Source organism: Myotis davidii, unplaced genomic scaffold (assembly GCF_000327345.1).
Source record: "Myotis davidii unplaced genomic scaffold, ASM32734v1 scaffold221, whole genome shotgun sequence".
Taxonomy (NCBI): Eukaryota; Metazoa; Chordata; class Mammalia; order Chiroptera; family Vespertilionidae; genus Myotis; species Myotis davidii.
In genome coordinates, this window is record NW_006293349.1 from 3,390,756 (window position 1) to 3,418,465 (window position 27,710).

General features: G+C 48.9%; 1 protein-coding gene across 1 annotated transcript in view; it reads right to left on the reverse strand.

Annotated features, from left to right (window-relative positions):
* Positions 1–8,499: 8,499 nt before the first annotated feature.
* The window catches only part of HIBCH (3-hydroxyisobutyryl-CoA hydrolase), a gene marked incomplete at its 5' end in the record, with an annotated part of 23,566 nt that continues 4,355 nt past the window's right edge, over positions 8,500–27,710 (reverse strand). Inside the window, 11 exons of the mRNA XM_015566113.1 lie at positions 8,500–9,054; positions 11,576–11,609; positions 11,917–12,036; positions 14,310–14,391; positions 14,992–15,050; positions 17,234–17,320; positions 18,114–18,259; positions 19,413–19,491; positions 22,606–22,658; positions 24,325–24,396; positions 26,330–26,414. Of these exons, the coding sequence (XP_015421599.1) occupies positions 8,939–9,054; positions 11,576–11,609; positions 11,917–12,036; positions 14,310–14,391; positions 14,992–15,050; positions 17,234–17,320; positions 18,114–18,259; positions 19,413–19,491; positions 22,606–22,658; positions 24,325–24,396; positions 26,330–26,414 (933 nt within the window). The remainder of the gene's footprint in view (positions 9,055–11,575; positions 11,610–11,916; positions 12,037–14,309; positions 14,392–14,991; positions 15,051–17,233; positions 17,321–18,113; positions 18,260–19,412; positions 19,492–22,605; positions 22,659–24,324; positions 24,397–26,329; positions 26,415–27,710) is intronic.

Sequence of the window (27,710 nt, forward strand, 5' to 3'; positions counted from 1 at the left end):
TTGAATTACCTATTTATGCCTGGGGGTCACAGAGGGAAGGACTTACATGCCATCCTACAAACAGGATCAAGTGTGAAGAGGCTCAGAAAAGGGATCTGGGCTGGGGGCGGGGGAGGGGTGCTGTGGGAAGGTGACCAGAAACGGGTAATAAATAGGGTGGTTTAGTGCTGTGCCTGCCAGCTGGGGGTCCGCGGACCACTGGTGGCCGTGAGGCCTGAAAGGCTGGCGGCCGTGGGGCTAGCGAGGTTTGCTCAGGTTTAAGAAAGGGGACCCTTCACAAAAGGGAATGGGCACCTGATGCTGGAGAACCAGGGAAAGCCGAGGCTCCCCGCCTTCAGCGCCACAGTCCTTCCGCCAAGGTGGCGAGTCTGGGGGGCCACGCAGCTCTGTCCCCTTCCGACGCTGCTGCTATGTGCATCTTTATTGCTGACAGTAGTGAAGCGTCCCCTGGCTTCCCCTCCCACCACCTGCCTCCTGCCCCCACTGTTAGCTGTGCAGAGGGGTGGGCAATGCCTGTGTCAGGTCTTTGGCTGATCTCTTCCTGCCCGCTGCTCCCACCTGCCCTCTGAGATTGGTCTGTCTGCCCCGGGGCCATGCCTGCTTCTGTTTTGTTCTTCAGTTTATTGTGTTCATGGGATCCCACGTATGCGTGAGATCATGTGATGCATGACTTCGCTCAGCATCATGCTCTCCGGGGTCCTCCGTGCTGTCCCAAAGGGTCAGAGTTCCTTCTTCACAGCTGCATGGTATTCCCTGGTGTAGATGTACCACAGCTTTTTATCCAGTCGTTGACTGATGGCACTTGGGCTGTTCCCAGATCTTGGCTACTGTAAATTACGCTGCTGTGAACATAGGGGTGCATATATCCTTTCTGATGGTGTTTCAGGTTTCTTAGATATATTCCTAGGAGTGGGCTCACTGGGTCAAATGGCAGTTCCATATTTAATTTTTTGAGGAAACTCCATACTCTACATATAGCTTGCAGATGAATAAAAAGCACACCACACTGGTAGGGAAAACACTGCCCTGACGTGGATAGAGACAGGAATGGGAGATTCAAGAATATTTAGCCAGGCCGATGTGGCTCAGGGATTGAGCACCAACCCATGAACCAGGAGGTCACAGTGGGGTTCCTGGTCAGGGCACATGCCTGGGTGGCAGGCTTGATCCCCCAGCAGGGGGCATGCAGGAGGCAGCTGATGGGCAACGTTCCTCTCCCATGGATGTTTCCATCTCCCTCTCCCTCCCCCTCTCTCTAAAAAGTCAATGAAAACATAAAAGGAACATGTAGGTGGATCCCAGAGGATAACGTTGAGTTGACGGGCGATGGGAGCCACTCAGCTCTTTGCCATCCTCTGCATGTACAGGCTGCCCTCGGGGCCAGCACGAGGGCCGCTCCTCCTCACAGCTGCCCCTGGCCTGTGGGTCCTGCCCGCGGGAGTCTGGGGTGTCTTCCCTGAAATGGACTGAACTGTACCCCGTGAGAATGGGCCTCTTTGTCCGCACTGGTCCGCGTGGCCGTGGCTGGCTGCCTGCTTCCGTAAATGAGGCTTTGTCAGAATCAGCCGTGTCTCACGCTCACGTGTTGTCCATGAGGCTTGTGTGGAACAGCGGGCCGAGCGGTGTAGCAGAGCACAGAGCTCACACATTACGTGCTGGTGGCCCCGGGGGAAGGCTGGCCAGCCCTGCGGTGCACCCCGACTCCTAGGGCCCCACTAGCAGGTCATCGCTAAAGGCCTGATGTGTTTGGAGTCTCTGCTCCGGGCTGGTGTGAAACCCCCAGGGCGCCCAGCACTGGCCCCTGGTGTCGGGGCCCAGCAGTACCGGTGCGCTGGGTCTTACGGACGGACGGACGGACGGACGGAGCCTTCCTGGGCACCCCTCCCAGCCTGCAGGGAAACGCTCTTGATGAGCCCCCTGCCCCTTTCTAAAGTCCTGCTTCCATCCCCCAGTGTCTGTTCCCGTGACCATGCTGGCGCCACCGGAGCAGATCCGCTGTGGCCTTACAGCTGCCGCCTTCCCTCGGGGTCCCTCGGTGCTGCCCGCTGTGCAGGGCCTGACAAGGCCGGATGTGGGCGAACAGGGTCCTATGGAAAGGACCCCACAGGGCGGCGTGAACACAAGTTCCCAACTGGGCAGCTCCGGTGGGGAGTCAGGCGCAGCTTGTAACCACTTTCCTAAAAGGCTTCTCTCTGCCTTCAGCCAGGCCAGGGTGTCCGTGCATCTGGGCTAACACACCTGGAAATGCGAGAGGCCGTCCAGCCCCGCCTGGCTCCCTCCCTCCCTCTCGGAATCCTTGGCTCCTCCCCCATCTCCGAAGGGAAGAAGCTGGAAGGCGGTCCCTCCCTGGAGCACCTGAGATCTTGCTCCCTGGCACATGTCCTCAGTCTGGCTCAGTCAACGCCTAAGAAGTCTCTGTAGCTCGGACATTGGTTCTGTCCAGGCTCAACGCTGGTTTTGGTGAGGGCAGACCTGGCACTAGGTCTGATGAAACCGCTTCTGCAAACCTAGGACCCAGAAAGACGCTTCCTGGCCTGCCTGCACCTGGCACTCCTGGGTCCCCAGCATCATCTTCAGGTCAACCAGGTCCAGTCCCCTCAGCCACCCAGGCACGAAGCAGAGGCCACGTCACCCGTGCTCTCCAGGAAGTCGGGTCTCGTGAACGGGCCGCCACGCTCCCTGCCGGTTCTGCCATCACCTGGGAGCAGGCACACGGAGCGGACGCCACAGAGCAGACGGCTGGGTTTCCTCCCAGGGGCCGCAGGGGAACCAGCGTGGGACAGGAGGAACTGGGGAGACTGTAGAAGCTGACACGTACAGCAGTGAGGTCTGGGCAGGGGCCGCCATTCTGGACTTCCATTAGGAACTGCTGACAATAATTAAACACACGCTGATGGCTACTCCTTTAGATCGGTGGTCGCAGACATCCATCAACCAGCTTATTTTGCGACTTCTTGGAGCTGGGTCTGACCCGACCACTAAGGACGGCCCACAGCCCGACCGCACTCCGACAGCTGCCCGCCTCCAGGAGGGGCCTGTGTAAGAGCTGCATTCAGGGCGCCTGTCGGAAGCTGAGCAGACACATCACAAGGCTGCGGCCCCCTTGCAGCGAGAGAAACGGCCAACCTGCTGCCAAGGGCCGGACAGTCCACAGAACACAGCCGCACGGTCTCTGATGCGCTGAGATGGCGGGAGGACGGAAGGGAGAAAGCCAGGCGAGCGCACCTTCCTGGGCGCCATCGGCATTTCAGGTGCGCGCCCACACGCACAGCCGCAAGGGACGGGCTCCTTAAACCCCTCAATGGGCAGAGAGAGGCCTGGGCGGGACGGACGCCCACCTACCCCCAGGAGGAGTGGTGGTTTGTTGGAGCCCCCTTTGTATCAGCATCCCAAATAAGAGTAAGAATGAGATATTCAGGTAAGGAACCTTTAACCTTATTTTAAATTAATCTGAGCTTTTCACAGGGATATCCAAGTCAGCAGAAAACCAGGTGCACATATGCGTCACCTATGGACACAGACAGTAAGGTGGTGAAGGCCTAGGAGGGGGTGGGGGGAGGGGCATATCTAAGTTTCAACAATAAAGCCTCTTAAAAAGATTGTATATTTGTGGTGTATGTTTGACCCCTGGCTTGCGGTCACCCTGTGTGAGACCCCTGCAGAGTGAGAAAGTTAACAAAACCCGCCCAAGTACTCACGGGAAGTGAAGTTACATCGATGGTGTGTGAGCAATGGGCACGCCGTGTCCCGGGAGCGATGGGGCCCAGAGACCAGCGTCCGCCGTCCCGGCCACCACAGTGGATCTCAGCTAGAGGAGCTGAACTGTGTTTTCAGGGTCGCAAACTTTTCCTGACCTTGAACAAACGTGTTCCTCTCTGGTCACTGGCCACGTTCCCTGAGCGGTTCTCCTGGTTTCTGCTGACGAGACAGAGCTGGCGTCTGGCCCCTGGAGGACGTGGGAGCTGAGGGATGAGGGCGGAGTGATGGCGCCGAGTCTGCGTGCCAGGCCTTCACCATCAAACTCCTCTCTCTCCACAGGCAGACGCCCCATGTGAAGAGGAAGGGGCGCCATCCAGGTGCCGGGGAGTGCAGTCAGCATCCCGTGGACAGGCGTTTCCCAAGATGCTGCTGAGGTAGCCTCCGGGCCGGTCACGGTCACGGCGTCCGCGCAGCATGGGCTGCATGAAGTCCAAGCAGACCTTCCCCTTCCCCACCACCATCGAGAGGTGTGAGCCGCGGGTGCCGACGCCCGCCACCCAGGACGGGGAGGACGTGCAGGACGTGGAGGACGTGGAGGGCGTGGAGGGCGTGGAGGAGGAGGTGGAGATGTGGGAGGCGGAGGTGGAGAAGGTGCAGGCGGTGGAGGAGGCGGAGGAGCCCGCGCAGCCCGCAGAGCCCAGAGTCGCGGTGTCGGAGTTCGCGCACCGCCTGTCGCAGGAGATCCTGAGCGGCGCCCTGCAGCAGTGGGCAGACGGCAACGCCAAGTACGCGGACATCCCGTTCATCGAGAGCGACGGCCTGGGCGTGGCCCAGCGATGACGCGGCGGGGCTGCGGGCAGTCGGCGCTAGTGCACAGACATGGAACAGAAGCAAAGCGTTGTATGAATAAACACATGTGACTCCTTCTAACGTAAAGGCCAGTCTATGACCATCGCCACAGCACAGGCCCCAGGTGAAATGTGTCAGCAGCAGGTGCTCCCCGTGGTGGGAGCTCAGCGAGAGGGCGAGCCACAGGCCGGTGGTCCCGCCGCCATCAGGTGCCCGAGACAGGACATCAACGCCATCAATAAAAACGCACTAGTGCCCAAGGCTCCAAGCGGCCTAGAGACACCCCTGAACTAACTAGTACCTGTGCTCGTTTACACCAAAACCCCACGGCACGGAGAGGATTTTTCGGGAAATGCCGTGGCAGTGGTGGTGCTCGAGCCACAGGGATGCTCAGTGGGTTCTGTTTGTCAGAACCATGTGCGTCTAGGATCCCATCTCCTACCGCAATGGCCCTGCTTTAGGAATCAGCTCTGAGGAGAGCCCCCAGGAGCCTGTCCTTCGGACATGTACGCTGCCCTGGCCGGGGCTCGAGGGTGGGAGTGGGGTCTGTACGCCCAAAGGCTGTGGCTTGATTCCCGTCAGGGTCCATACCGAGGTTGTGGGTTCAATCCCTGATCGGGGCAACCAATCGATCTTTCTCTCTTCCCCCTCCTCTCTCTCTCAAAACAATAAAAACATCCTGGAGTCAGGGTTAGAGAGACAACAGTGCTATGCTTTCATCTGTGACATGTTCCGCCTTGAACCTCAGGACCCTCGTGAGCAGATGACCCAGACTCTCCATGGAAGGCACTTCCTAAGACAGTTGATGAAGTCCTGGCAGTAACGTTTAGTGCAGGAACCAAGCCCCGGGGACAGAACCGCACAAGAACACCAGCTGGGTGCCGGTAGGAACAGCGACAGGCCGGGGACAGGGCCTGGGCGTGCACCAGGCTTTGCTCCCAGCGAGGTGCAGGGCTCGAGGCTGCTGCTGCTTATTGTGACACTGTCCTAGGGCATTTACCGCCATACACGGTGCTGTTCTCATAAAGCTGACTTTCCAGAAAGCTTTTTTAAAGGACTTTAGGACCGTTTGAGATCACTAGTGACAGAACATGTAGAAGGGAAGGTGCTAAGATATAACGTGTAGGAAGACTGGGACTAAGTCTCTAGGATGGTCTTTCCAAGACCTGCCCCCATTGAGTTTAACTGGAAAGGGCTAAGCCCGTGTGAGAGCCTTTCATTAAGGAATGGGCTCGTCACGGAAGCCTCCGGAAGCTGAGACAGGCGTGGCCTCTCGTGAGGTAGCATGCAGCGGGCCTTGCAGCAGGCGGAAGTGCCACCGCTCACTCCACAGCCGTGCTGAGCCCCCGGGCCGAGCACAGGGGGGAGTCGTGGGCTGAGGAGGTCTGCGACACACGTGACGGGCCCCCCCCACTGCCCGGACGCCTGTCACTCACCTTCCTTCCACTGGTCCTGGCCGTCCTAGCAGCTCAGGAAACTCCTCAAATATGAGGAACCGAGTCTCAGGCTGAGGCAGACACCCTCCCGACACGGCAGGTGCTTCCAGGAAGAAAATGCAGGTTTCTGAGTGTTGACACGACTCAGACGGAAGCCCGGGCCAAAGCCCAGAAGCTGCCGTTCTCACTCACTCTACACCGCCGCCTGGGACCCTGTGCACAAGGCCATTTGCTGGAAGACAAGTTACATAAACAACATTGTGAGGAGAACAGAGCCATCTGCCAGCAGCACACGGAGGGCCGCAGGCTGCTTGACTGGCTTATGCCAAGTGTTTAACCTCCGCTCCTGCTCTGCTCAGGGGTCACGGAAAGCTACCTGGTTCCCGTCGCTGTGTGTGACCTTGACACGATGCACCTCCCTGACCCCCTGGCCAGGCACCCTGGCTCCCAAGCCCTTTCTTGGGGTGTGCCGTCCTGCGACACACAGATCCTGGAGATGCACCTGCGTTGGGAGCAGGCGGGAGGGAGCCGCCGACACCCTGAGGTGCGCGTGGTGGGCACTGATGACGAGATGCAGGAGGCCCTCTTTAATAGGACAGTTCGGGCTCCGTCAGACCTTACTTTTAAATATTAGGTTTACTTCCTTTTAAAGGGGAAAGGACTGTTGGAGGGAGGAGACATACAACAGGGAAGAATCATTAGTTACTGAACAGGGAAAACATTTGTTCCAACTTGTGTCACACGCAGATGAACTAAGATGGCCAGTGAGGGAGGAGAGCGGGGCAGAGTGTGTGAGGCGCAGCACGAATGCCAGCTCCCCAGAAACACGTTCCCCACTGAGGACAGGCCAGCACCCCACACACCACCAGCCCGGGACCAGCACGGGCCACGACCCCCTGCAGGCGGCAGAGGGAATGTGCCCACCTCCTTTAGGCACGTGACCTCCCCCACCGCTGGGCCTGGCCTCCTGCCAGGTCAGGTCATCGCGGGCAGCACAGGCCTGGGTGCGAGCTCCCTCGGCTCTCAGAGGTTCTCTGCCAACTCCCCACGGTTATTAGTAGCTCTGAAAGCACAGGGGTGAAGGGGATGGAAATGACTCTAGTCCCAAGGAATCCTTTGTCAAACTGCCTTATTGGCACTAAAAGTAGGCACAGTAAAGGCACAATGATATCCTGTATCCTAGTCAGTATCACGGACATTTACGAAATGGAGAGACTGTACTTGTATGTGAGAAATCTAGAGGTAAGACACGCTATACTTCCCGTCAGCAGTCATTTAAAACAAAGCCCTCACATAGGTTTACTTCCTCCTGCATTTGTGTGACCACGTGGGACACGCACAGCTCAGAGGCACTCTCTCCCTCTCATTTGGCAAAACTGACATTTAATCAGCCAGTGCCCCTCCCTCCAAGTCTTAGCTATGAAATGGAGTATTTTTTCCAAATATTTTTGTGGAAACACTTCTTTGTACAATAAAGATCTAGTTGCAACTAACTAGCTCTGAGTCCCTATTTAATCTCAGGAAGCAAATGCTTTTAACCTGCCCACTTACAGGCTTTTCAACACAGAGGCCTTGATATTTCCCGTGTTTCACACAAACACAGAGTGAGCAGAACCCACTAATGCGCGTGGCTGCGTGGCTGCGTGGGCCATTCGGCCCGGGAGAGAGCGTTGAGAAGAGAATGGTCAGCGTGCTCCTTATTGGGGCACCTTTATTCCTATGCTGCTCCTGAAGTTTCTGGAAGCTCCTTCCTGCTGCATAGACTAAGAACAGAATGGAAAGCCAGGCCTCTGGGCTGCAGCTCCCCACCGATGGAAGGTCCAGGATAAAACCTTTGATGTCATTTTCAGTTCCACCACTTCCCTTTAAAAAAAATTTGTTTTTAATTAATTTCAGAGAGGAAGGGAGAGGGAGAGCCAGAAACATCAATGATGAGAGAATCATGGATCGCTGCCACGCTGTTCTTACAACCCTGAAATTCTTAGTTTCTGAGGGTTTCCCCACGCAGGAAAAGCTATCTGGGTTACAACATAAACAAGAAGCTGACCTTTAACTTATTCTCACCTAGACTTGCAGGTCCCTGCGGCTTCTGGTGCCCTGAACACCCTCGTTTTGTCAACAGGACCAGTTACTGAAGGGATTTCTATTCTAAGTGGAAGTCCCGTGTTCACGTCTCCCTCCTGACTGAACTGGGTAAGGACCAATGGCAATGCCCACACGGATGCTGGATGCCAACTGCAGGCACCAGGGCGTCCCCATCTCGGAGCCTGGACTCCCCAGCTCCCACCTGCCGGTCAGCGGGTGCTGCAGAGGGAAGTGAGGCCCCACTCTCCCAGGGAGGGGAGGGTTAACTAGAAAAGCTGAGGCTGAGTGAATAACACTGGCGAGACAACTTCACAAGAACCTTTCTCTTTGCCTGAGATTTCTGATGCTATAAAAGGAACACTTCTGTTACAGTTACTCATAGTCATTTTAAAATAGACTTATACATGGAGAAAACTCTATGAGGCATTAACACAGTATCCAAGAACATGATTTTATTTTTTATCATCTGTACATAATCTACTTAATCAACATATAAACGCCTTGCCAAAGCCGGACATTAAGCTCCCATTCCCACCAGCTCTCCCACCCAATCTCTGAGGACCTCACGTGTCCCATCTCGTCAGGGGCTGGCAGACGTCCTCTGAAAGGGCGGAAAGGAAACAGCGTGGGCTTGGCCGGCCTCGTCTGGGCTGTGATCTCCCGAGGGGAAGTGCACACAGGCGAGTCCAGCTACGCTCCAACGCTTTACTTGCGGACACCGGTGGTTCATGAAATGCCCGTCTCTGCTCTCCTTCCCCCCATTAAGCTGCCGAAGCCGCCCAGCTCGTGGGCATGTGAAGCAGCAGCCGACTTGGGCACGAGCCTCCGTTTGCCAACCTCTGTTCCAATGCCTCCCAAACCCAGGCACTTCACAACTTCAAATCGTTGCTCCCCAGAGACTTGAAGTAACTGCTCACAGCCTCATCAGTCACTTCCGCCAGGCTGGCCGGCTTCCACTTGGGACTCTGGTCTTTATCTATTAAAACTGAAGTGAAGAACAAGAAACGTCAGTTCATTCCTTGCTGAGTCAGGATTCTAATTACCGAATGACACACGCCTGGTACGAGGCGTGGCTTTCCAGCACATGTCTTTCTGCAAAGCGTGAATTTGTGTGTGTCTGTTCCTCTTAAACGTGAAGCCCCACAGATTCCGGACGGGCGGCCACGTGCTGATGAGGACCGTGTGGCAGCCGCCAGCCCGGGCCTCTGAGCGGAGCCGGGGTTCGGGGCTAGAAGCCTTGTCATCTTCCGGCAAAGCCCTGAAGGAAGCCTCCTGTGATAAAGCAGCTGGACCAGCGCTGGAGTGACTGGGAGGACAGCAGGAGGGGGGGAGGGCTGAGGTGAGGGAAGATGACTGAAGGGAGAGGAAGGGGCTTACGCATAACTCAGCGTGGACCCTGCCTTCTGCTGAGCCCTCCGCTCACACAGCCCTGAGTCAGCGCCGACCTCACCGGCATCATGAGAAGCCCCTCCAGCCTCAGTGGTGTCATCACTGAGTGCAGCCAGGAGACCCCACAGGAGGGTGAGCGCGAGGCATCTGTAAGGCCCCTTTAAGGGGCGGTGCCAGCTTCCGGGTGACAGTGCGCAACTACCAATGCTGCCACTGGGGACTGAGGGGGCAGGCAGGGCCGCTCTGTGGGGTTTCTTAAGTTGTCGCAAAGCCGTGAAGGGAAGGGGCTGCACTCACATGGCCATGGCGGGCGGTTTGAACCATGCTTACTAGTAAAACGTGCACAGTCCCTGTGAAGAGTGGAAACATATCAACAAACTCTACACGAACCAGACGCCGCCTGTAGGGTTCAAGGTAAACGATGAGAGCAGCAATCTGGGACAAGGAAGCAGGTGCCTGGGGGGTGGGGGTGGGTGCATAGTTAAGTGTAGACACCAGGTGCAGTTCAGCTGCCCAGGGGGTGGGGGTGGGTGCATAGTTAGGTGTGGACACCGGGTGCAGTTCAGCTGCCTGGCTGTGAGGCCCCAGCATTAGCATCAGCATCCGCCCAGTGAGGGTGCTGACCATGATGTCATCCTCCCAGCCCACCTGGGCTGCACATCCGGGGCAGTGCCCATGCCAGCAGCCCTGGGACAGGCTTCCCACCAGGACCCCTGGGCCCTCTGCCAATGCTGTCTGCCGCCCGGACGTCCCCTCAAGGGCAGAAGAGTGATCAACTCGGAGTCTATTTTATTCCCAACAAGCACTTTGTCAGCAGACAGGCAGCCTGCATGGAGGCAGCTCCGCCCGCAGGTCCCTGAGACGTGGTCCAGTCCGCCCGCAGCTGCTCTGCTAGAATGACCTGCTTTGCTTTCCCCGACGCCCAGAAGTCTGCTCTACAGGCTGACAACAAACACCTCTGACAACCACTCCCCTAATTTGCTACTTTACTTAATTTGATACATATTTTATAATTAGCAAATTAACGCAAACATTTGATTATGCAAAAACACCAAACAGTTTTCCTGAGAACAGACGCTACTTTCTGAATAAGAAGGTTATGCTGGTTAACGAGGGGCTATCCTTTCTCCTCAGTAAAAGCAGCCTGATAACCTGCATTGTAGTCAGAAGCTAATGCAGCTCGGTTTCAACTCTTTTTCCTTAAAATCATGACAGTGTATCTAGAAGCAACACCCGTCTTTTTTAAGTTTAAGAAGGGTTGCTCTCACATAAAATGAAGGTTTGGCAGCAGAACCCAAGTATCGCACGGATCCTCCTAAAATCAGAAGTCCAGGCTCTGATCCCACGTTGCTGGGAATTAGTGGGGGAAATGCCTATCTTACTGGTTTCTGTACGACCTCTGGCCCCCTCCCACTTAGGGCCATGTGCCTCTGAGAGGGTCTGAGCCCAGGCTCACTTCAGACAGGAGATCAGGCCATAAGCTCAGAAGTTCCCCACACAGTGCCCGGTGCTGACCGAAGCTCTATTCAGGCAGAGCGCATCCAGTCTTACTACATGACAGTGATCAATAAAAACATGAGGAAACCAGACATGCAAAGTGCAGGCAGAGGGAACTCACAGAAGTAACAGCTATGTTTTTAGAAATATGGGCATATGCACAAAAATTACTGCAAATTTGCTAGGAATGAAAAAAATCAACCACTTGCTTCTTCTAAATATACTGGCTTTGCGAATAAGAAAAATATAAATAAAAACATTCACGTATTTTACTAATTACGTAGTATGGTTTTTCTCGTGCATTGTGCGGAATAAACGTATCTCTCTGAGGCTTCAGCAACAGCATGAGTGACAAGCTCACACTGCCTCTGCCCGTGACTTTAAAAGCAGGGTGACCTCTTACATATAAATTAGGGAGCAGTGAGCAGTCATGTAAGTTTTTAAAACAATATTGGATGCAATCACTTATCTCCCCTATCTGCCAGTTGGTAATTTTTTAACACTTTGCAATCTGTATAAAAGTCTAATTTTCACTAATTAAACAGCAACCATCTTGGATGAACAGTGTGCGCTCACACGTTCTGCTCCCATGAGAGCCGAAGGAGCCAGCTGTCACTCACCTGCCCGGACGCCTTCAGGAAAGTCATGGCCTCCCTGGAAGACATGAGGGAGAGCTTGTGAGCGCCCTTGCTCCCGGCGACCTCTCTCTACACCCGCTGAGCTCCCACTCCCACGGCCACTGCTGCCACAGCATCAGAGACGGACCGACGGGTCCCCACTCCACCACCACCCATCCCCTCTGCTCAAGTGTCTCCATGGCACCTGAGCTAACTGTCCCACTGTGTTTCTACAGAGACATCCACGGCCGTTTTCCTATCGATGGCTCCGTGTTTTGCACGCTCTACAATGACCATATGTTAGCTCGTAGCTCTGAAATGGTAACACTTAGACCAATTCTCACCACACAAGCTTGGCTCAGCCGGTACTCCATGGTCAACACGTCCTTCAAGCTCTTTGAGGACCCCTCTGTGAGCTGCCGCAGTGTGATCTTGAGAGATGTTGGAGACATCTTATTAATTACCTGTTAGGAAAAAGCATTTGCTAGTTTTATACCAATAGTTCCTCTACTGTCTATAACAAACCAGCTGAGTTTTGGTATTAATCATGTTAAAATGTGCTCCTTCATACAGCACTTTCAGATGACAAAGTCCTAGCAAAGTAAGGCTACACTTTAGGCCAGTGATGGCGAACCTTTTGAGCTCGGTGTGTCAGCATTTTGAAAAACCCTAACTTAACTCTGGTGCCGTGTCTCATAGAGAATTTTTTTGATATTTGCAACCATAGTAAAACAAAGACTTGTATTTTTGATATTTTATATATTTAAATGCCATTTAACAAAGAAAAATCAACCAAAACAATGAGTTCACGTGTCACTTCTGACACGCGTGTCATCGGTTCGCCATCACTGCTTTAGGCTAACCCTGCCCAAGCACCAAGCAAACATGACAGTAAGGAAAAGTCCATCTCTCCAACTGCTGCAACGGACTCAGTGGGAGGACCCCTCAGCGCGTGTGTAACGTGTCATCACTGGGTGTGCACCAAACACTATGTTTCTAACGATTAGTAAGGATGTTGAAGCAATGATGTCTCTCCCAGAGTCAATCCTGGAGAGAAAAGGACCCCGAGAGGTAGAGGATGTGGTGGCACTTGGCACAGGAACGCGACAAAGCCTGGGACCTGCAGGAAGAGCACAGGGACCCGAGGACGCCCGGGCGAGGAGCCACCCGAGAGGCTCGCTGAGACAAGCACCAGGGCCCTCCTAACATCCGTCCAGCATTTCTCTCGTCTGCAAACGTTTCACCTGAGCAGCAGCGGCTATCTTCCCCTTCAAGTGGTTCTGGGTGGTTCTGGGGTGTCTACCTCGGCCAGGAAGCCTCAGCGGGAGTTTGATCCCACATTACGTCACGTCACGTCACATCACTCCCAGCAGAGATGGGCATTTTGGAGCCACGTTCATTCACCGGAGCTCCAGGTGAGCCGAGTGAGAAGGAAACTCGCACGTCCTGTGTGTGTGTGTGTGTGTGTGTGTGTGTGTGTGTGTGTGGCCTCGCGGGATGGGCTTGCCAGAACCCCTTTCTGTGTGTGGGACGATCACATGCCAGTGGGACAGAGGCAGCAGGAGGGTGTCCAGCACCCCCTCAGCCAGGGGGGCAGTGTTCTCAAGGGAGGTGGTCCCTGCACATCTGAGCTGCTGTAAAGTGACACCAGATCGCCTGTCAGGCCAAGTGCTGCGTGGCTGTTTGCAAATGGAACTGCTAAGGGCACACTCAGCCACGTTGCTGAAAACAGTGATAACAGGAATACTAGTTTTTATGTTGCTCTGGAAGAAGAGAGCCAACTTGAAGTCAGAATCCCTGAAACAGAAAACCATCATCTACATTTATGCAAACATTCCTAAAAGCTGGAATAACGTTAATGACTTTGTGAGTCAGGGAGAGAGATCGCTGTCCCACCTGCTCTGATGCGTGCCTGCCGCGTCTCGGAGTCTGAAAGCTGTCTCAGGGGTCTAACTTGCCGGCATGGCATTCCCACAACGCGGCGCCTCCCGCTGTCACCAGCCGAGCCGGCTGTGGAAGATCGTGCCCCTGAGACTGAGAAACTGCTTAGGCTCAGCGGTGGCTGGAGATGGAGCCTTGTGCTAGTTTAATCAGTTGACTGCCACGCGTCCAAGGCGGAAACCATCCCCACACGCCACGATATTTTGAATTTTAATTTTAAAAATCAATGTGCAATGAATACTATAAAAATAAATATATTACTCACAATCCGGGTGTTCTTGAATATTTCCAGGTGAAAATTCTCACGAAAAATGATCTTAAAGTTGATCAGGGCTGCCACTTAAGGAAAACATTTTTTTTATAGACGCTCGTGGCGTGTGGGGAAGGTCCCCGCTTGCGTCTACCGAGAGTTATGGCGCACAAAGGATTTTAAAAGATTTTTCTTTTTTTTTATTAAACCTACTGCTTAGAAAAACCATATATTGAGCTGCTGCTCATTAACAGAACTTACCGATCAGTGTCACACCTGCAACATGCTGCAAGGTGACCGTCCCTGTTGCCCAACCTTCTAATACACACGCCCCTGGTGCTTCCCCAGGACAGGAGGACCCTGGAGGGGAAGCGTGCCTCAGGCTCCCTGTGATGGCCAAGGGCTTGGTGACACGGCACTTGGGTTTGGTAAGGTCTTGTGGGAACAACAACAGTGGGCTACGCCACCACCACAGAAACCTGCCCCCTCGAAGCCTTCCCCGCCCGAGAACCCACCTGCTCAGGGCAGAAGTGACCCATGCTTTACCTTCAGCTGCTCCAGGGCAAAAGGCGAACCATCTCGCTGTAAATTTTCAATAATCTGCTCCACGGTGTTGGCGGAGAAGCAGCTGTAGGAGAGGAGACACGTGATGTCACATTGAGATCCCTTCCTCCTGTGACAGCCAGAGCCCAGCACAGGCTTCCCCTCTGCCAGGCGCAGGCGCTAACACTGCTCTGCTCTTGGTGACACACAACAGAGCCTAAGTTTTCTCTTTGGATCTCCTGCATTATTACTTCTAAGTAAATGATATCAAAACTGAAAAACTGGTGCTTCTAACTGTAGAGACGGTTGTCTTATTTTCCAGTAGTTTCCCTCCTCCTGTGTTCTTAAGCCAGTCTGTTAATCTCTCAGATCACTCACTAAACCACTGGCCGAGGGCTTGATACATCAGACCTTCAGGGAAGACGACTTTACAAAGATAAAAGGTAAGTTAACTCAATTATTTCTAGCCTCTCTTTCCCACTTAAAAAAAAAAAAAAAAAGATGTTTTTCAGTAACATAAGTCCGTGGATTACCAACAGAGTGGCCAAGAAGCTGTTTTCAAAGGTGAGTGAAATAAAAGCACTGTGCTCTCCAGCTGCAGCATTAGGTGCATCCTCAACACATGGCATTCCACTAGCAGGTCCCATTTCCCAGCCCCAGGGGCAGGGGCACCCGGGGCTCGTACCTGTTTATCCTGCCCAGGTGCTCCTCCAGGGCGAACGCCTTGCCCTCATCAGCCTTGGACTGTGTGAAAAGAAAAATATTGACATTCATTTGAAGTAACTCAAATCCTTTAAAAATCTTCCATCAGTTCATATTGAAGGATACACTATGTGACCGATTATCGCTTTCAATCCAATTCCATCCAACTGTCTCCTGACTGCCTACCACTGTGTTCAAAGCTCAGACGTGTCTATTCCAGGCCACACCTGACAGGGTCGAAGGCCAAGTGCTCCTGTACTTTTATTTCACATCATCTCTGTGACACGTGTCCGTCACAGCGTGTCAGGAAGTTCAAGGGCTGTAAGGACCGGGAGGTTGTCCTGCCCAACGCCACGTGAGGCAGGCATCCCGCCAGCTCCCTGCAGCCGCAGAGATAGAATAGTGCCCCGAGTGTGGGGGCAGCTGTGGCTAGAGTTTGTGTTTAATTCTGGGCCAAAAATAAGCCCTCGTGTTTCTAGCTCTAATTCACCCTCTTCCACCTTCATCCTTCCTCACACTGCAGGATCCTCATAACCCAGGGCCTCTACTGCACCAATTCCAGTTTATCCAGGTCATTCATTTTTCTCTAATATACTTTCATTGATTTTAGAGAGAGAGGAAGGGAGAGGGAGAGAGAGAGACACATCGATGATGAGAAACATCGATCGGCTGCCGCCTGCACGCCCCCTACTGGGGATCAAGCCCGGCACCCGGACATGTGCCCTGACGGGGAATAGAACGGGTGGCCTCTTGGTGCAGGTGAGCCCCACCAGTGAGGTGCATCGGTCAGGCTCAAGGTCCTTCCTAAAGTGTGAACACACACCTGTGCTGGTGTAGCTGAGTCCTAGCAGTGCACAGCATGACGCCACAGGCCCGTCTGCTTTGGATACGAGGCTTTTATGAGAGGACCAGCTGGGGCAGTCCGGGCAGTCCTTCCGGGCTGTGCAGTCACACTCAGCACTAAAGCTTTTTTTTTTTCTTCAAAGTAAACAAAATGTGGATTACAATATTATTCTAGAAACATAGTCCACACACTCAAGATTTATTTAAGACTGGTATGGGGGTGATCATGTGCTTTAAGCCAATATTAAAAATTGACTCCTGTAACCCTAATCGGTTTGGCTCAGTGGATAGAGTGTCAGCCTGCAGACTCAAGGGTCCCAGGTTCGATTCCGGTCAAGGGCATGTACCTTGGTTGCCGGCACATCCCCAGTAGATGTGCAGGAGGCAGCTGATCTATGCTTCTCTCTCATCGACGTTTCTAACTCTCTATCCCTCTCCCTTCCTCTCTGTAAAAAATCAATAAAATATATATTTTTAAAAATTGGCTCCTGTAAATCTTGGTAGAAGAGATATAAGGAATGAAAAGATGACTGGTTTTTGTTCTGTTTTATGGATGAAAAGTCCAGAATTTCTTAGACCTCACAGAAAATTAACAAGTGCTACTGATTTATTCCACACATCTGTACTTTCCTACATAAAATTGTTGTATTATCACGTGCCCTGTTTTCTGCGTGTGTCACAATGGCCTGAGCACTGATCACTGGGTTTATGAAGTTTCTTCTTCTGGAGCAGGTGCATGCTCTGTTCAGTGCCCTCAGCTGGAGAGCACTCTATCTCTACACTGTAGAGCCCCCTTCAGTGCTCACAGCCCAAGGGTAAGGAGGCTGGGCAATGGTTTGAGGCTGCAACTTCCTCTGGCATGGGTCCACTACGAGAAGCCCACAGACAAGGGCCCTCCATAAATCATGACCATGCATAGCACTAAAGCTTTTACTCCGTGCCACCTCGGCTGCATTCTCCATCCCGCGTAACTTAAAATGCACAGATGCTCAGTCTCACTCATGGCTCACAGCTGCCCACAGCCTTGAAACATAAGCAAGTACCTTCCGTGTTAATATTTGGTCTTTTGTCTTCAGTTCCCAAAATAAAGGTGAGACGGGTGTCTTGTTTTCATAACAAGTCCCTCTTGGCCACAGCACTGTTGCTGCTAATGAGGGGACTCTGCAAAGCCCGGAGGATGGGAGGGCTGGTTGCCAGGGCAACGACCTTGGATTTGGTTGGACTCAGCCCCAACCCTGACAGCTCTGCAGACTCTTCCTCTGTGGCTTTCAGAGGCTGTGCACATTTATCCACATCCACGCACCACAGTGCTCATCACCGCTCTCCAGCCACTCGCCCTTCCCCGGGATTAAAACCTGAGGTTAGAATACTGACAAGGTTACCTTTGCGTGATACGTTTCCAAGACATCTGCAATCTTTTCTTTGGAAGGAGATTTCAGGGACAATAAATCTTCTTCTAACAGGCTCAACTAAAGGTAAAAAAATAATAATAAGGGGGGTACAGGAAACAGATTTGAAACACCACGGTAACACAAGGCACTTCAGAAACTTTATATTCTTCTTTGAAATTCCTGCCTTAAAATGATGATGCCCCTCTCTTCGGCTGAGCTACTGAAGGAGGTTGTCACTGACATGTGCACACACGTTCCCACAGCAGGTGTTGTCTTGCGAGGAATGAGTGAAGGTGGGGAACTGGAGAGGAGGGATTGAGACACTCATCTTTGTTCTCCTCTGGCTACGGGGCAGGTGAAATGCGATACCACAACCAAAGATCTGAACTGTACACTGTAACTGACTTGAACTAAAATGATCCCATGGAACTGTGGCTACTACAGTGGCCGCAGGCTCTGTAACACAGCCACACCGAGCTCTCTCCTGGCCCCTCACACACCTCCCCTGTGCTCCATCAAATGGGCTTTTCACTGTCTCCAAAACATAGCGGTGCTTGCTGCCCGAGTGCCCGTGTCCCACCTGTTTGTTAAATGTCTCCTCCACCCAGAAGGCCTCCCCTGACCACGCTCTATCAAACCCAGGGGGCTGCGCTCCACGAGCAAACTCCGGTCCTTCTGCACAGGGAGCCCTTCTTCCTGACCCAGGGACCTGCATCTGGGGAGCTGAGACCCTTCCCGGCGGTCACAGAGCTGTAAGCAGGACATCCAGGATTCAGACCTCCGGCTACCGAAGCCTAGGACCCCAGCCGCCCACTGCCTCCCATGCGATGAGTTCTTCCAACAACACAAGATGCAATTTCCAAGTACTCACCTTTTCAGAATCTACAAAGTGTGTAGCAATTCCTGCTCTGTACACATCTCTTCCTTTCAGCCTGAATCCTGTTAACGCAAGGAAGTAACCCAGTCTTCCTTGAAGTCTTGGCAAGAAATAGCCTCCGCCCACATCAGGGAATAGTCCTGTAATTAAATAACAAAGAGAGACCGCAGGGGTTCAAATGAGAGAGATGCATGTAACTTTCTCTGCTCTAGGTGAGACTAGCACTGAGCAGTACTCGTGTATGAATAAACCACTGTGGCTAGGGCAAGAACCCTAAGGAAGGGTTACACAGCCTGGCCAGTGTGGCTCAGCGGGTTGCACATAACCAAACGGTTGCCAGTTCAATTCCCAGTCAGGGCACATGCTCAGGTTGTGGGTTCTATCCCTGGTCGGGGTGTATATGGGAGGCAACCAATCAAAACATCAATATTTCGCTCTCCCCCACCGCCTTTCCTCTCTCTCTAAAAAACCAATAAATAAAAAAGGGGAAAAAGAAAACAAAACCAAAACAAACAAAAAGAGGACATCGTAATTTTCAATAATAAAGATAAATTTTAAAAAAATGGTTCTACCAGATTATGCATAGCAGACACAAGCTGAAAACCACCCAATGTTTGCCAGTGAGTGAACGGATGAGCAAACTGAACTCTGTTCATGAGATGAAGTGTTATCTGACAATAAAAAATGGACAGTCTAAAGGAAGAGGGAAGAAAGGATTAACCAGAATAGCACCAGGACCCGCACCAAGCTGGGAGAGTGCCTGTTCCCGCCAGTCAGACGAGAAAGCACACGATGCATGCAGCACTGAGCAGAATACAAAGAGGGAAGTAAGTAGCACTCGCTGGGCAACTGCTCAGATCCTGCACCAAAACATCCAAAATCTTGCAAGACTTACAAGGATCAAACTGTTTGCAAATGAGTTAAGTCCTCCCAGAAGCAAGCTCATAAATATTTATAAGAAAACAAAACATCCAGCGCCCAACAAGGTGAAGTTTACAATGTCTGGAGTCCAATTAGAAACTGCCACGCATCTTAAGAAGCAGGAAGATGCTGCCCATAGTGAGGTGATAAGCAACCAATCAGAATGGACCCAGAACTGCCCTGGCTGGGGCGCTCAGCTGGTTGGAGCACTGTCCAGTTTATTAGCATAACATTGTTCATAAAATCCCCTATTTCCTAATAGTTCAGATTACACTGTTGTTGAAGAAATTAACCAACTCTTGTGTGACATATAGTGCAGTCAAAATAAGTTGAAATAAAAGTAATTATGAAAATTGTGGGTTTGTTTTTTACCTATTGCAGTTTCTGGCATTGCAAAAAGAGACTTTTCAGTAGCCACTCGGAATAGCCCATGAACGGAGAGTCCAACTCCCTAGGCAAATAAGGCAAAACATGTTTTAAAATACTATAAGAGAATAAGAACAAATGCGTACACTCAGAATATTATGAGCAAATGAACAAATAATCATCTTTCTATTCCGTAAGACTTGCCTCCAGGAGACAGACTGAGGGAAACCCTGAACCACACAACTTGAGACCTGACTGGGTGACAAGTACCCAGGCCTCCCTGTGTCTGCGATGGGCTTGTTTTGGCGAAGGTGTCTTTGCTCCCACTCTGTGCCATGCTTCACGTCCTTCCCTCCCCCGAACCCCCCAAGGCCCTCTCATTCCAAACAGAACTGCGAACTGCCTACCCAGACCACTGAGTGAATTCGTGGGACCAGGTCAGAAAAGCACCATCAAGCTACTCTAGGAAACTTCTGCAGCTTTAAGTAGAATGTCAGCACATCTTACTTATTCGTGTTTCGTCAGATAAAATTAGCAATACCATTTTTCTCAGATACCATGGGGCCAACCATGGAACTCTTTAAAAATGGTTACTAAGACACAAGTTTTAGAAAATAAAAAGGCTGGCCAGAAGCCTCGGATTTGGTGAATGTCACTGAGAAGGGCAAACTTAACAGTCATCTCTGAATAAACATAGTTGAATAAACAGATATTTGAATAAAATAAATAAGGAGTATACGCGTGATGACAAAGTATCAAAAAATTTATGTCAGTGTTCACACTGTAACATACATTTCCTATTTTATATTCTCTTCACATTGTTCAAAACTTCTATTACATTTAGTTCTCATTCTTAATCCTTTCTAACCAGTGTACCCTATCTTTGACATTACACAGTTAATTGAGTTAAAACATGTAAATTATTTGAAACAATGTCAAGCACTCAGAGTTCTATCAGTGTGAATGCATTAGAAAGGGGCTCATTTCTGATTATTCTAACTTCTCATTACATTTCCTCAGTTCAAGTTCAGCCATTTAAAAGCTCTTGAAACTTTTAAACCTTTTTCAGAAAATATTAAAAAAACACATGCAATTTCCTATAAATTCTATGTACTATATACCAATCTTATATTTTAAAAGACGATGGAAATGAATAAATCCTTCAGTTATTACCTATATCCTTCAATGTCAACGTTTCTAAAGTCAATCACAATGTTTGATACTCTCTGTAAAAGCCAATATCATGTTATAGGTGTTCTATTAAGACACAGACACCTAAGCTAGAGAGCACCATCATTCAGAACTGCCTGAAATCTGGCTGTTAGGGATTGAAAGCAGCAGCCACCTCAGGCTGGTAGGAAAGGCAGAGACGCAGACCTGGCTGGTCCCACACCCACGTGTGAGGGTGAAAATGGGAGCGATGTCTTGGCTGCAGAGGTCTAGCCTGAGGAGCAAGGGGTCCCAGGCCACACCAGACCCCCGCCTAGGGTTCCAGGACTGGGAAGAGGCGTCCCCATAAGCTCTGGCTGTAAAAACCAGTGGGGGCTGTGGCTGGTGACACAGAGGCTGCTGGAGTCCCAGGCAGTTCCTTCTAAAGGTTTGAGAGTTTTTAGTTTTTACTTAAATAAGAGAAAATAATCTTTAATTATATCATTTCTGTTGCAACTATTGGATTTACACTCCATGGAGTATTTATCATTCCTGTGTGGGGTTTCCGGTATCTTTCGCATTCACCACCTCACTACTCCTTCTTATCACTGCTCCTTTTATCCCTTTGTCCTCCACAGGCACAGCCTCAATATATGCATTACTGAAAGCACAGCCATTGTCTGCCTTAGTAACATGCACCAAATCCAACTCCTGCTCCTGCACTTTGGTCGCCTTCCTGGGCCGCCTGGTTCGCCTTTGCAACCTGTGACTCTCTCCTCTGAGCTGTCGTCTCCTTAGGGGCTGTTGTCCTGATTTTACTGGGGCCACAGCTTTTCACAAGGTAGCAAGGACCCCCCAAGTCTTCTTTGTTCTGTTTTCCTTTGCCCTGGTTCCGTCCCCATTCAGTGCTGCAGTTCCTTTCCTTGCCCTTGTTCTGCAGCACTTCTTCAGGGAGCTCTTATCTTCCCTCTGTTAGCGCTTCCTGACAAAAAACACCACCGGCATCAACTCCTGCTCCTCACCACAACTGAGGAATCCCTCCCAGAGGGATGTCAAGCCCCAGGCCCTCAGGCTGCAGAAGTGCGGGGGGCCTCAGAAAAAGAGGGGATTCTTACATGCCCACGACCAGATCCTGCAACACTGGGGCAGGTGGAAGTTTAAATCCTACCCTCTGGCCTCCTACCACCTACCTGAAGCCTACCTTTTCCTGCCATGGAGACTCCCTCAGACCTCCCACTTGTTGAAACGTTTGCCTTTGCTATTGTCAGTGCCATACAATTTGCCACTTGCTAATTATCTTATGTTTTCTCCAACTCCACATCAAGTTATTCAAGGCCAGGGACCTGTCAGACTTCTTTGTAAGAGCGTAGTCTCAAAGTAAAGATTTCAACTGACAAAGGCCACTTCAGAGAATGTCACAGAATAGCCACTGTCACTGAGGGGAGCTTGTGCCACAGACAACCCCGGCCCCACATCCCCACTACTCGGAGGCAAAACACACCAACAGCCCAGGTTCTCTCCCGACGCTGTTGGGAGCGATCGGTTACTTATAGCAGAAAAGGGCTCTACGTTTTTAAAAACAAGATTCAGGGAGTTCTATTGGTTAAAAAAACTGTTAATTCCAGACGCTAACACAGCATATAACATAAGACCATTTTCTTTTGGGTGGAGATAGTGTAAACGTGATATAAGTGTATCCCAAACTTGCAAGGCTCTACAATCCAAACATAACTTTGTTTCAACAAGTTTTATTGTGTTATATTCATCGCTTCAGTTCTGGTTTGTTTGGGGTTTTTTAAAATCAATTTTGGAGAGAGAGAGAGAGAGAGAGAGAGAGAGAGAGAGACATCGATTTGTTGTTCAGTTTATTGATGCATTCACTGGTTGCTTCTTGTATGCGCCCTGACTGAAGACCGAACCTGAAACTTCGGTGTATCAGGACGGTGCTCTAACCAATGACCTACCTGGCCAGGACCTATTTCTGTTTAATAACTAACTTATTTCTAATACAACTCACATAGTAATGATGAGAGTAAAACAGTCTACTTACTCCACCCATTGTAATTCCATGAATAAATGCAACATACGGTTTCTGGCAAGAATCTAAAAGAAAAAGAATTGTAATTAATTGCAATGTTTAAAAAAAATTTCCCCCTAAAAAAACCACATGTTATATCAACTGAATATTTTCCCAAGGAAATTTTTGCAAGAAATATCAAGGTAGACTAAATGTGTGGCCTGTAAAATGTTCTTCTTAAAATGACAATCCATAAACAATCCTGATCATCTGTTCATAATCACTTAACAACTCAACCCTGCAATTTGAAACAAATGGAAGCTTTAATTCAGCTACTGAGAAATATGACTAACAACTGCCTTACAAGCCATTGTTTATATACACAGCTGTATTTTAAAGAACATAACTTTAAACATAAAGAACATAACTTTAAACATAACTTTCTATAAATCTCAAGTAACTGGATACAAAGAGAAGTGAAGCATAAAGGAAAAAGCACGGACCAGAAGTCGGAAGGCCCAGATTGTAGTCTCAGCTCTGTCATTAACTGCCAATTCAACTATGTTCAATAGACGTACTGGCATTAGGCGTAAATATACTTACACGTTACATGCATATCTTATGTGTATATCATACAGGGTGTCCCAAAAAATGTATATACACTTTGAATGATTATAAAGTCAGTGTCTATTAACATACAGTTCATTTTCAAAAGTTTAAAAAACTACAGATATGAATAATTTTTTTGCCAATGCCTGTTTTCAAACTGATGACTATTCTGGTCCAGGCACAGAGGATAAGGCAAAGCAATGGGATCGCAGACATCAAGGGTCATTTCGTTCAGCATTTATGTGCCCTCAATTTGTCAGCTGTCACCAGATTTGTACCATAAACTTTATCTTTTATGTATCTCCGTAAAAAAAAGTCTGGTGGCACTTTAGGATACATTTTCTTTGCTCAAAGATGAGTCTGGCTTCAGCCATTATCTCAAATCTGTTAAACCTGAAAAGGAGTGAAAATTAACTGAGTTATCAGCTGCTGAAGCATGTATACACTTTTGGACACCCTCTATATAACATAGGTAAGCAACACATAGGTAAGCATGTAGTAAACTCTAGTGTGGTCTGGGAGGGTAAACTACGAATTACCAACAGCGGTGCTCTGTGGAGGGGTAGCGGCTGCCTCTGGGGAGAGAAATGGTGCCCAGGAAAGCAACAAGGCAGACGGAGCTGTAATGTTAAAATGTGTAGAATCCTATTTCTTTTACATAAATTGTAAAACATTTTATGTAAAAACAGGAAAGCAGGCAAAATAAAGTACTGATGCCTGCTCCCTCTGGGCTGGTGAGCACACAAGTACTTACTGTATTATTCCCTGTAGTTTAACATCTAAACCCAGGCTCTGGAATGTCAACTAGAGACTTTCATCCCAAATTCTTCAAGACTTAGAAAATGATACCTCATTGTACAGAGAAAACTGGGACTCACGTCTTTTGTTTTCCAAGAAAGCCAGCCCTATGATCAGAATCATGTTTTCATATCAACTGAATGACAAATAGGTGAGAACAGCCTACTAATATGAAAGTGTGGTTTCGGAATGAGCAGTCCGAATAGTTTAATCAAATTTACTTATGACTGACACATAGCATATAAAAGATTAAATAAGATTATCTACTGGTTACATTTTTAATAACTCATACTTTAATGCTGCTTTTCTTGATTCCATTTTCAAAGCTCTCAGCAAAGCACATACCAATGGCATTGTTTAGCACATATTCTTCTCTGAAGAAATCCTGACTTATCTTCCGGTCTCCCTTTACAACTTCTGAGATTGTTACAAAAAAAGAAAGAAAGAAAGAAAAAATGATTACAAATTTTTAAAAAAGTGTTTTCTAGTCAATAGAATCAAATAAAATAAATTTAAAATACTGTAATACTCAGTCCTGGGGAAAACTCTAGAATGATTTGTTAACATTTTGAAATTGACCATGCCACAGACATGTTATAGGTAGCCCGAGGTCCATAGTCCCATGTCAACTCCAATTTCCTACAAAATGTTTCACTTAAATTTAGAAGTTATATATTGCTACAAAATGTACTTTCTTTTGATTGTTTTCTGTAGCACCTGAATGAATATTTAAATGGTGGACATACATTTCTTTTGGTAATATATATGTTTTTTTAAGTTATTGATTTGAGAGAAAGAGAGGGGGAGAGACAGAGAACACACATGGATTTGTTGTTCCACTTATTTGTGCATTCGTTGGTTGACTCTTGTATGTGGTCCTGACCAGGATCAAACACACAACCCTGACGCATCCCATCTAATTCAGTATTTCTGCCACTTTCACTTCCCCACGAAACATTTACTGAGCATCCACCGAGTACCACGCAGTTTTAGGTGCTGCAGTTATGAAGACAGCAATGTAAGATTCTGTCCTAAATGCAGACCGGAGAGAAGATACTAAAATACAGTGCTGGTGCGACGCTCATTCTAAGGCAGGTGCTGCAGGAGCGGGAGCAGGAGGTGCCATGGAAAGACGGCTTCCCAGAAGGCACAGTCTGAGCCAAGTTTGAACAATAGATGGGGATTTCCTAGAAAGTGATGAGGCAGGGGAGAGTTTTGAGTAGAGGAAGGAGTACCTACAAAGGCACACAGGCCAGAAAGAACAAAATCAAGAAAGAAGTCGTTTTAAAAGATTGAAGGAGAAACTTAAAAGGAGAAGCTAGAGAGGGAAATGAGATAGTAAGGCCCTTATTTATTAATAATACAAAAGGAAATACATCTTCCCAAAGATGCTGCTACGGCATACTGCTGCCTGGCGTAATACAAAGGTGCACAGTAAATGCCTGAATTATAAACACTACCAGTGGTTTCCTTTCTATTGCAACTGCCTATCATCCAAGCTCACACCCACTGTGTTTTCTGCAGTCACTGTCAATACCATTATGAGACCCTTCTCTCTCACGCACACTGCAAGCACACATGCCTCTTCCTGCCGTCAAGGCCTACGAGAATCACCTACTAGCACACAAATTAAATGTATGGTAGGTATGTTTCTTCTGTTATGGGAAAGTCACACAAAACCTGTTGACTGTTTATAGTTTTAAACTAACTCTAATGTCATCTTCCTTTAAAATGCTCCAAATTTGACTTCTTTACATGGCTATTAAAAGACAGTTTTAACATTCTTGTCATTCTGAAGCTTTCCCTGGTTTATGCCCCAAACGCTCCTCTACCGTCTCCACTCAGTGCTGACCACTCCTTGCCATTCTCAACGGAAAGGAGGGTACCCTGCACTGCATGCTGAAGCTCTTCTTCCTCAAAGACCTGACATCTCCTTCCAGTCTTATTCTAATCAATTACTTCCATATAAAATAAAATTAAGTGACGTTCACAATATCATTTAAAAATTTTTCTGAGTGCCCACTTATGGTTCTGAACTATGATCTTTCAAGAAGCTAAATTTCTTGGAATTGAAATTCCTGTTGTATTTCATGTAAACTAGAATAATTCTACAATTTGTACTGTATTTCCAAACAACAATATCAAGTTAGGCTTTTATGCAAAAATAGTCTAAAGAAGCTAAAAATCAATACATAAGGCTCCACCCATCTTTAAACTGACAACTAGCTGAGAATATATTAACTTTTTAAAAAATTCTAAAAAGTAACACACGTGACGAAGTAGTAGGAAAGCTGGCTAGCACTTTATCCGTTCTGTCGAGGGAGCACTCAGGGCGAGGAGGGGCTGGTACCTCTGATGTCTCCCCCAGCACAGAAAGCCTTCTCCCCGGCGCCCTTTATGAGGATCAGGAAGGTTTCGGGATCTTGTTCCCACTTCTAAAAAGAAGACAGAATAAGCACATTACGACCACAAACTCATTAAAGATGCATGCACTTGCACAGACACACACACTTACATGTGTACAGGCATACAGTGTATGGATAGACTGCTTCTGCCCCACCCTGTGTATATATCCATACATGATATATAGCAGAACCTTTATAAAGTATATCCAGAAGAATGGATCCCAACTTTTCATGATGGCATCTGACATCTTTGCCATGACTTTTAGACAAAGGTTAAAATATATAAATATAATAAACATATAAATATATATATTAATACACACACACACACTAGAGGCCCAATGCACAAAATTCATGCAAGAGTAGGCCTTCCTTCCCCTGGCTGCTGGCACCAGCTTCCCTCTGGCACCCAGAACCCGGGCTTCCCTCGCAGCCCCAAATTAGTCCAGAAGGTCGCCCAGAAGGTCTAATTAGCATATTATGCTTTTTATATATATAAAGGCTTAATACTACTACATGTTACGTTAGTTTAGTAATCTAGTGAATGTATGTGGTCCTGACCAGGATCAAACACACAACCCTGACGCATTGGGACGATGCTCTAACCAAAGAAGCTACCTGACAGGATGGTAATATATAGCTCAAGTATACTATACATACGCACACAGAGAAATAAATAAATATATACACATATATATATATACATATATATACATATATAAATATCTTTTAAAAACTATCTGGTGATGTATCTACCTTAACATTTGAATTTTAATAGTTTACAGACTAAATGAGAATGTACAAGAATCAGAACAGTAGCCCGGATATAACAAACTAGTCCAATATGCACAACCGTTCATCCAGGAAGCATGGGATGACAGGAGAAAGTGAGCCTGATGGACAGGATCCCACCTTACGTGTTCCCAGAGCACACGGGGCTTCCTGTGCTGTAACAGTCCTCAGATATGTAATGGGACTCTATATATTTACTGCTAATACCAATACCAGACACATAATTGGTCACAACAAATTGAATCCATAAATTCCAAAGTATATATCTCCCTGCTACTTTATGCATTCAACAAGGCCAACAATCATATCTCATTTACTATTGAATCTTTAGATCCTATCACTATTTCTGGCCACTATTACTATTCATGAAGAATCTTATCAATAAATATTTGTTGAGTGAATGAATCAACTAAAAACGCAGAACTTCACAATAGAATAAGAGGACCAGCTTAGAGAGAAGAACTTTTTAAAAAAAAATCCAGTCTAAGAGATGGTTTCACTGACACCTCAATGAGAAAAAAGAAAACGAGAAAT